A 10999-nucleotide genomic window follows, 5' to 3' on the forward strand; every position below is an offset into this window, starting at 1 on the left:
CCTACTCACTACATACTACACAAATATCGGCAGATGTAAATTGTCATCTTCAGACTCATGGTGTACGAGTTGGAGCTGTTGGCAACTATACAATGAATGAAATGGATGTGATGTGCATAAAAAAAAAAAAAAATTGTTTAAAATAACATCAAAAAAATATTGTCAATATATTGATATTGAGCACGAACTGAACATCAAAAAATTGTGCGGAGATGCAAAATATCCATATACCTAAATTTTTTTGCTAGAACTAATAAAACCAACTTCATTCCACGTGTATGGAATAAAAATGACAAGGGTAATCTCTCTTAAACCATAAATAAGCCAATAAATTTTCTTATCACAATCCTAACCTCTCAAGACAGTATTACATACCTAAAATACTTCGTTTGATATATGGATGTATGATCGTACACCTGAAACATTCATTTAGGGAATAAAAAAAACACAAACACAAAGGAGAAAGAAGAAAAAAAGATGAGATAAAAATAGTCTAAATAAAATCATAAAAACCCCTTCCTCTCCTCTATTATATGTCCAACTGTTTACATCAAGAGGATGATAATAACAAATCCACTCTGTTTACTCTGCTTTAATCAATTTTGACAAATCACTTCACATAAGCTCCTTGGCCTTATCAGTGCATGGCCAATGATGATTAACATCTACAACAGACATGTGTGAACTACCTGTTGTGGGGTGCTGTGCGGAATTGTGAATTATTAGATGCAACAGAGATTATGGGTAAATTTCACAACTCCTGGACAAAGATTAGTTATTTATCAATTCAGTTTTATTTGTGTACATTCAAAAGGGTTATGAACAATGGTGATTACACTGCACTATGGTAATGGAAAATAAGTTAATACACATTACAATGAAACTGAAATGGCAAAATGCGTATACTTTTTTTTTTTTTTTGGATTGGAATGTATAACAAAACCAATATGGAATCAAAGTCTGGCATTTTTGCTGATTTTCACAGGTTTAATTGCACTAGGAATGTAATAAACATTACTGTCTTGCTTTTGAACACATTTAAATATTTATGAAAAAATAAAGCTTTATTCACACATCAAAACAAAAATCAAATACATGTATGCAAAAACATCACCAGTCATCATCAACCCAGATATATCAACAAATTCATCAAAAACAAACAACCAATCAAAAAACAATAACAAATCACTTCCACATCGAACTTCCTCATGGCATACTGAGTCCCATATTCCCATCACCGGGTTTTGTACATCCTCAAAAAATGCATCTGCAAAACACTTTTAAAGAAGTGATGGTCACCGCTATACCCGAATCCACTTGATTTCACATGGCATTGGAGGAGCCCACTGCTTTCCACTTCTCCATATGATTTCTCTTTATTTTGCTTCCCCTTCACACTATTTCTTCTAGGCTTCTCTCGGCTCCCTCTTCCACCACAAGCATGTTTGGCAACCCCATGCAACAGCTGGACTGGCCCTACTGGTTGGCTTTCTTGAAATATTTGAGTTTCTCTTCTGGGTTGGGGATGATCTGGGGATGAGGAACAGAAGTCAGTAATGGCAAGCTAGATATATACATGTAAAAGGCAAGATGGGAGGGAATGAAATAAATGGGTGGAGAAACATGGGAGAGGTAAAACAGACAGACAGGACGAGAATAAGAGTTTGTGTATGGGCTGTAGTACTTTAATGAGGATTATGTAAATTGGTTATAAAGATAAGCAAGTATTATAATACTGTTTCTTTCTCTACTTCAAAAAATACTACTACTACTGCCGCTGTTCATAATCCCTATAATAGTTGTACCTACATCAATAACTGCATATACATTTGATCTAAAACACCCCCACCAGTATTTAACAAACAAAAATGTAGGTCATCTTAAAGAAAAAAGAAACCCAAAGACTTTCAGCAGCAAACTCACATACCCCTCTAATAAATGGGAGAAACAGACAAGCTGACACTCACTCACTCACTCACACTCTCTCTCTCTCGCACACACACACTCTCTCTCTCGCACACACACACTCTCTCTCTCTCGCACACACACACACGCACACACGCACACGCACACTCGCACACGCACACACTCGCACACGCACATACACACACACACACACACACACACACACACAGAGAAGACCAGTAAAAATCTAAACCAAAAAGCAGACAAGCTACCCACCGTGTCATCCCCAGGCTTCCATCCAGCTGGGCAGACTTCCCCGTGCTGGTCTGTGAACTGGAAGGCCTGCACCAGCCGCAGGGTCTCGTCCACAGACCGACCCACAGGGAGGTCATTCATGGTGATCTGCCGCAGCACTCCCTTGTCGTCAATGATGAACAGGCCCCTGGGGAGAGATGGATGAGGATGAGAAGAATGGGATAATAAAATCATGATTCAAAGTGTAGATATTTCCATAACAAAGGTATAGAATAATGATGAATATTGTTAGTGACGAGGCCTATCGTTTATAACTAATATAACAAAATCTCTATAAATAGCAAGAATTACATAAAATATATACAGCAAACCATTATGCCCTAATAAAAATACATCATAACAATGAACAATAATAATTCTCAAAATTTAAAAATATGTCATCCAAGCTAAAGAAAGGAATTACAGACCTAACAAGGTGGCAAAAGGAACAGCTTCGGAACAGCCACTTGACACGTACCTGAGGGCGATGCCTTGGTCCTCCAGGTGCACACCATAGTCCCGTGAGATCTTATGAGTGATGTCGGAGAGCAGTGGGATCTTCAGCTTGCCAAGACCACCATCCTGCAGGGAACAATCTGCATGAGGCACAGCAGCAGGGATGAAGAAAGAGACAGAAGGGAGAAGGGGTTTTTGGCTTTTCGATTATGACACAAAGATGACGACTTCAGTGATGCCATAAGCTAATGATGGTACTTCCCCAACTATATTTTCATCATTATTATATATATATATATATATATATATATATATATATATATATATATATATATATATATATATATATATATATATATATATATATATATATATATATATATATAAAAGGATTACATTCTTTCATAAAAATCTAAATGAAATGAAGGGATGAATTTTCAGAAAAATTTCAAACATTGTTTTTCTGGAAACATTTATAGGTGTTTCTTAAAACATGCTCTTTCCCTGAGCACGCAGGACGCAAAATGCAGCAAGGAAAATTTAAATGGCTAAGTGTGTGGAGGGAGGAACCACTCCCCTTTGCGGTGTTCTGATAAGGATGATGAGGGACTTCTGTGAGGGAGAGGGAGATATCACTTTATGTTCTATCTGTCCTCTGATGAGGATGAGGGTGAGGGTGAGGGTGAAAAGGAGCATACCTCTGCCTCTGCCTCTGCCTTTGCCTCCCCCGCCTTTGGAGGCACATCCCCTGTGGCCCTAGTGTCACCACATGCCCCACAACCAGGCTGTAAGATCGCTTTGCGCCATTCCCTTGTTAAGGGAATGCTTGCACATGGTTCCACAGATCCTGGGTGGTGGCCTTACCATCACTTGCCATGGCTCAGGCTTTGCACAGTTTGACAAGTGGTCATGTCAAATATGTGGTGCCATTATGGCCACAATGCACCCTAAGGCCAGTGGATCATACACACAATTTGTTCTCGGTGTATATATCCCTGGTGAATGACAATGGTAACAATGGATATATTTGGTATTGTGGTGCCCTCCATGTTCCATCCTTTTCAAAGTTTGCATACTACCATCATACACGGGTACTCTTTGAAAGGATAAGAGGCCCAATCAATGGCCATTGTATATCAGACGGTCCTTCGATATTATCAGGACAAACTTGTCGCCAATATACTTCCCATCAAGGTTTCATATGATCTAGCATATGCCGAACAAGGGTTCAAGAGCCTCTATGCCACGGGATACTTGGTTGAGGTGTACACCGGTTACGTTATTGATATGGTGGTTATTGCTAGATGCTGGTTGTGCCCTCACATATCCCGTGGCATGGAGGTTTGCCCTTATGGGGATTATATCGGGTCATCAGGAGGGATAGAGGTCCAGATTGCGAGGATACTAGAAGGCCGATCTTGTGACCTGGGGTTTGAATACAGTCATGGTGGTTGACGGCGATGCTGCCACCTTCAACACTGTTACACACTCGTACTGTTGTGATTTTGTAGTGAAGGAAATGTGTAAACCATGTTGGCAAGTGGATGAAAACCTGCTTGCTCAAGCTGGCGAGCACATTCACCAAGAGCATGCATGATCTTTATGTCGGGGAGTTTACCAACTCCATACCACTCCCCCTTTCATGTGCTTCTACAGTTACAGCACCCTACAGTTTATTGCCAGTGCCAACGTGACCTGAGCCCCTGCCTCCAGTGTAAACAATCCTGACACTTACTGAAAACTTTTGCCGATTACCGTTTAACCAAATGTAAAGTCATATACTGTATACTCAGAAAGTTCCTTGGAAATTACTATCTGTATCACCGAAGCATCACACAGCTCAGTATACAAGGCAAGGTTCTTGCCCACATCCTTCTGAGACGTATCAGAGACTGGAGCAATCCGGATTCACTCCTGGTAAGTCCACAATAGACCGTATCCTCGCGCTTCAAGTCATTGTAGAGCGCCGTCGTGAGTTCGGACGTGGGCTGCTTGCAGCCTACATCGACCTCAAGAAGGCGTTCGATACAGTGCATTGGGAGTCGCTTTAGGAGATCCTGAGGCTGAGAGGAATAACAACAAGGATTATTGGACTAATAGCAAGCCTGTATACTGGTACTGAAAGTGCTGTAAAGTGTGGTGGGGGCCTGTCAAGCTTCTTTCCTGTTAGTTCAGGAGTGAGGTAAGGCTGTGTCCTTGCACCAACTCTTTTCAACACTTGCATGGACTGGATACTGGGCAGAGCTACTGTTCAAAGTCATTGTGGGGCAACGCTGGGCAATATCAAGGTTACAGACCTTCACTTTGCTGATGACGTTGCCATTCTATCTGAGTCTTTGGAAACCCTAGTGGCGGCTCTCGATGCATTTAGCAATGAAGCGAAGCCCCTGGGTCTAGAGGTCTCCTGGACCAAGACCAAGGCCCAGGAATTTGGGGACTTGTTAGGAGAGCCTGTTCAGTCGGTACGTGCTTGCGGCGAGGACATTGAACTCACAGAGAGCTTTACATACCTTGGTAGTGTAGTTCATAACTCTGGGCTGTCAGACCATGAAGTCAGCAGACGGCGGACTGTTGGCGGGACCATGTGTCCAACTAACGGTTGCACCGTGAGACTGGCACAAGCCCTGTTATCTGCACAATCCGTGATCGCCAACTCAGGCTATACGGCCACCTGGCTCGCTTTCCTCAGGATGATCCTGCCCATCAGGTCGTCTCTGTTCGAGACAACCTTGGGTGGAGGAGGCCTGTGGGACGACCGAGGAAGTCATGGCTTGGGCAGATCGACCAAACCTGCCGTGAAGAACTAGAGCTGGGCCAAGTCCCTGCCTGGCGTCTAGCCATGAGGGATCCTCGTAGGTGGAAGCGAAGGGTGGATGTGGCTATGCTCCCCCGTCAGCGTCAGCCCCCATGATGATGATGATATATATATATATATATATATATATATATTTCTATATATATATATATATATATATATATATATATATATATATATATATATATATATATATATATATATATATATATATATGTGAATATATAATGATTAGATTGTGTACAATGACTAATTTTTGTATTTCTATCTTTCCGGGTACCACTGACAAAAGCCAGCGTCCAGGTCTTCTCATATGGAGGACTGGGTAGAAACCACTGCCTTGGAGCTTAGGGTTTTCATTTGCCTCAGGATGGCCATGAGGTTGAATCCTAAGCCTGAGCTGAGGAGTTAATGGTCGACCGATCTTTTCTACCACAGTCCCTTGTTCCCAGTGACTATGACGCGGGATTGTTTCGAACAGCTGAGCCGCTACCTCCATATGGCGGACAACGAGGGGAGTCATCCCCCGATGACCGCCTGTGGAAGTTGCGGCCAGTTATCGAAACTCTCCAGCGTCAGTTCTCGTCGGTCTATACTCCTCCAAGGAGGATTATGGTCGACGAGAAGCTCTGGAAACTTCGGGGGCGCTTTGTAGCCGTGACCTTCAACCCCAGCAAGCGCTCGCGCTTCAGGGTGAAGGTTTATAAGCTCGCGGTCAGTGAAGGCCCAAGCAACGGCTACATATGTGCCTTTGAAATTTACACGGGCAAGGACAGAAGCGACATACCCGCATCCCAGAGGGCTGTCATCCACTTGATGGGCGCCGCGGGCTTATTTGAAAAAGGGTATGACTTATATACCGATAATTGGTATACATACCCTACCCTTTTTCATTGCCTGCAGAGCAGGAGCACGAACGTGCTCAAGCCCACTGATCTGCAGGTAAAAGCCCGTGAAGATGTGGACAATCGCAGCATGCCTACAGGCATGTTGTGCCTGCAATGGTGCGACAGGCATGAAGTGACATTGCTGTCGACTATCCACAAAAGCTAGATGGTCGCCACCCAGTCCCGCAGGGGGTTTGAGAGGATCAAACCCTAAGTAGTCACAGACTACAACTGTGGGATGAAGGGGGTCGATACCAGTGATCGGCTGGCTGTATCGTACCCGAGCACTCGCAAGTCCCTCAAGTGGTATAAAAAGGTTTTGTTCAACCTTGTTGATATGGCAGTCGTCAACGCCTTCTCATTGCACAAGGTGCTTGGAGGGCAATTGACTCAGCTGATCTTCAGGAAAAAGCTTGCAGATCTCATGCAGCTGGGGAGTCGCCGTGGTACAGAGGTCAGGTCACGGTCTCGCTTCCTCTCTCCGCCCCCTGCTCCAGCTCTTCTGGGTATTCACTGCCAGATATCAACACCTCACGGCAGATACCATAGGTGCAGACAGTGCTACACTCGTGGCGTGAGGAGGATGACCAAGATGATGTGTTCAGGGTGTGATGTTCCTCTCTGTCGGACTTCCTGCTTTGAGGAATATCACACTCTGAACGCATCTACGTCTAGGTAATCCTCCTCACGCCACGACCTTGTAAATATTGTGCATAATTTACTTTTGTAAATAAAATACGAAACGTAAAAAAAACTTTCTATATCTTCATATACCACACTACTTCTTTACACACCAATATGAAATGAATACTGAAGAAAATAATCTTGATATAACATAAAATATTGAAACACTTTGAAAAGAATGAAGAAAAGAAAGATGGAAAAAGAAAAGAAAAAGAAAGAAAGCTTCTTTACAGAGCTTGGTCCAATGATATTGAACAAATACGACTCCCCAAAATAACTTACAACAGGAATAAAAAAATAAAATTATATGTGTATTACATATATGATGTGATCACGTACTTATAAAACTACACTGAGAAGAGAAAATAAAAACTATATCTTGCTCATGAAGTAATAATATAGACCTCGTGTGAAAACTAGGATAGTTGATATAACCTAGAAAAATGAATAACGAAATTCAACAAAAAAAAAATTGGGTATAAACACCATCGTACATCAAACTGCTTACTTTATTCAGAGTAAAGGTGAATAATTATCAATTGTGGAGTCCATACTACGAAAAAACTATCATACATACTTGACTTACACGAAAACATAGCAAATATATACCTTAGAAAATAATAATAATAAAAAAATAAAACAAATTCTTAGTGATACTAAGAAAAGGCAAGGAATGCTGGTATTGCGCTTGAGCGGTCGCGCGCCATAAGGTAATGGCACGGGTCCCCGGCAGCAAGGCCCAGGCCGCTGCGAATACTGACCGGGGAAAGGGTCTCGCGTATCGGAAAATGACCCGTTGGCAATGGGTTAAAGGATAATTTACAAAATATATATCAAAAGCAAAATTCTTACTGAAACAAGGTCTTTACTTTACAAATATTAGCTCTTTATAATGTCACCTATCACGCAAGCACAGGGTCCGACTAAGAAAAGGTTAAAAAAAATTTCAGAACTCTACTTTGAGAACCATGCTTGGCATTGACAATAAGAAACAATCAACTATTTCCAGAACACCCAAATTTCTAGAAAGAAAATGAGCAATCTCAATGCTTCCCAACACAAATGCTAATATCAATGTAATCAAATGATATATGCGCAATGTGTACGAAGTGATGAAGATGTAATTGAGAAAACATTAACCCTCATATTCAGTAAATCTCATCAATAACAAATCATTCATTATCAACAATCAATCATGATACAGTCCTGCTAGCCCAATCCAAGCAGAGATGGGTCACATATATCGAGACTGAATGCATTATCCTCCCTACCTTGCGTGGTGTGTTAGTCCAGGCAAGATGGGTAAAATGAGAGTCTATGGAGCAGGCCACGACCTCCGCGTTCATCTTGCGGAACTCCTCAACGCGGTCATTAAAGGCCAGGATCTCCGTTGGGCAGACAAATGTACTGCAGAAGGAAGACAAAGAAAGACTGGAATTAATACCATATACAGTAGCAAATAAAGAAAATGGGAAAATGGGTAGTAGGGGTGTGTGAGAGATAAAGAGAGATAAAGAGAGAGAGAGAAAGAGAAAGAAAGAGAGGAGAGAGGAGAGGCTGAAAGGATAAGCAAATAAGGTAAACATGTCAATTGAGAAGGGTACAATAATTCTTCAACCAACAGTCTCCTTTCTTGACAAAAATTATACAGGTCACCTTAGTAATGCCTGGGTGACAAACTCCAGTCAAAATCATTTAATGCCATTTGGACATATCAACATTTACAATGTCACCACCACCCTCTCAAAGGTAACTTCCTATCATAATCAATAAAAATAATAAGAAAACTTAGAGCAAGTACTGGGTGAAGAAAAAATATAAAACTGCTCACACTATCAATGTGGTAAATGAAGAATAAATATATAACATTTCGTATTTTCCAAAAAGAAAAGAAAAACAAATCTATAAACATTTTAGCATATACAAAAAATCTGCTCAAGTTTTAGTTACATTTAACTTGAAATAACTCCCAATGTTGCACATATAATTCCAACTCTCATATCAAACCGTAATCTACATTCTCACTCATGTGAAGTGATATCAAATCAAAAACCGGAAATTACAAAATGTTTACATACATTCACTTTCTTGTAAATATCTTCAATGTGGAAATGAGAAAGATCTAAAAGTGTTTAATGCATTGTATCAATAATTTCTTCATAAATCTTTGGATTCCCTTTGTGTAATGCTGCCATAAGAATCCATGACTATTCATAACACCATTCATGAAATGAGAGCAGCACAGAGCTGCACTTCAACGAAGAACAGCAGCACGTGTGCAGATTTCTAACTGTGATAAAATGCCTATGGGCCGTGTTTTGAGTATTCTGTATAGACACTAGCTTTTTTTTTATAATCTTCACACTTCAAATTTCAAGATTATCCAGGGGGAAATTACAGAGATATCATATATGAGGAAGACGGAGAGGATACCCAAAGAAAAGAGAAAGTGGGGGATATATATAGACCTACAGACTCGATCTTCTGAAATTGGAAATCAATATGTTACAAAAGATTAGATAATCTTAGAGCAGTTATGATATAAGCCTACTGTTATTTCTTATCACTTACAACAGTATTGCCCATATAATAAATATATATTAGGACTTCACATGAAAAAATACACGAAATACAACTATAATTACATTAAATGTTTCTTACATTTTAAACTCTAACAAATAAAACTCATCTGGATGTAGACATATACAAGATATTACTTATCATGATCACTAGCCTAGTAATCAACTAATAAGTAATAACAACAATAATAGTAGTAGTAGTAATAATAATAATCATTCATGTACAAAAACATTTAATAAAGAAGTTTTAATCTAAACCTAAATCTGTTTTTCTATGAACAATATCTTTGAAACATACAAATCTAAGGGGTAGAAGAAGAAGACTAGGTATTTCCCCCTGAAGTCCGTCAGCTTGAGCTCACGGAACTCTCCATCGATGACCGCAGTGCCTTCCCACTCCGGGGCCGGTTTGCTGACTGAAAGATGAAGAAAATGCCTATGATTTGAAGGATGATGAAGATATAGAGAATAATAAAAAAGTATGATGTGCATAAATCAAGTCTTTGGGTATAAATATTCTTACAACCACTGAGAGAGATGTAATATTATAAATAAAAGATGCCAAAACTGATCTTCATTTGATGTATATACAGATGGTCAAATTAATGATTTATGCAGATACTAAGCCAACCTGGCCATTTTTAGTTTGTTTCAATTATTCAGTACAATATGAAAATGAATCCCTGTTAATCTAGATCCTACCAGGAATTCACAAACATCACCATATGACCCAAAATATTTACCAAACCTGGGGTAACCCCTACTCGCTGCGCAGCATTTGTTGCAAGCTACTTTCTATTTTCTGAGGTTATTCTTTTCATTTATGAGGGTGTTGTTTTTCCCCTATCTTTGTGATAGAGCCACATTTCACTGATCTTGTTGTGATCATTATGCAAATTATTACATGCTGTCTAAATTTCCGATCCTCAACTTGCCAAGGAAAAAAAATGAAAATGATTTTTTGTTAACCTGTCTGTTACAACAAAATTTAACTCCCACCTTAAAGTTGTGTGAAAGAAAATAATGAATCACATTTTGCATATAATTTCATTTTACCTACAAAACCATGTACTACTGACCAAAAACAAAAGCTGCTCACCACTTCTGTGAGGTGACAAAGACTACGCTTCCCCTTTGCAAGGTTATTTTCCCTTTTTATGCATCACTTTTTATATGCCACTTTGCAATGTCCATATTTCACATTTGATTTGCTTTTCTAGGTGGTAATGGATTTGCACAGACTCCATATCATCTCTCTAGGTAGTCCATATCTCATTGCAAGAACAATAACAGGAAGTAACATTGTGTTATTTGTGTAATTCTATTTATCATTTTTAAAATAATATTAAATTTTCTGTAATAGAACCCGTCACTCTGGT

General features: G+C 39.9%; 1 protein-coding gene across 1 annotated transcript in view; it reads right to left on the minus strand.

The window, feature by feature from the left end:
* Nucleotides 1-577: 577 nt before the first annotated feature.
* LOC113803183 (peroxiredoxin-4) overlaps nt 578-10999 on the minus strand; it is a 12383-nt gene continuing 1961 nt past the window's right edge. Inside the window, exons 2-6 of the mRNA XM_027353910.2 lie at nt 9919-10036; nt 8313-8448; nt 2678-2781; nt 2182-2347; nt 578-1530 (exon numbers count right to left, since the gene is read on the minus strand). Coding sequence (XP_027209711.2) covers nt 1477-1530; nt 2182-2347; nt 2678-2781; nt 8313-8448; nt 9919-10036 — 578 coding nt within the window. The 3' untranslated portion in view covers nt 578-1476. The remainder of the gene's footprint in view (nt 1531-2181; nt 2348-2677; nt 2782-8312; nt 8449-9918; nt 10037-10999) is intronic.

Source organism: Penaeus vannamei, chromosome 41 (genome assembly GCF_042767895.1).
Source record: "Penaeus vannamei isolate JL-2024 chromosome 41, ASM4276789v1, whole genome shotgun sequence".
In the NCBI taxonomy this organism is placed as follows: domain Eukaryota; kingdom Metazoa; phylum Arthropoda; class Malacostraca; order Decapoda; family Penaeidae; genus Penaeus; species Penaeus vannamei.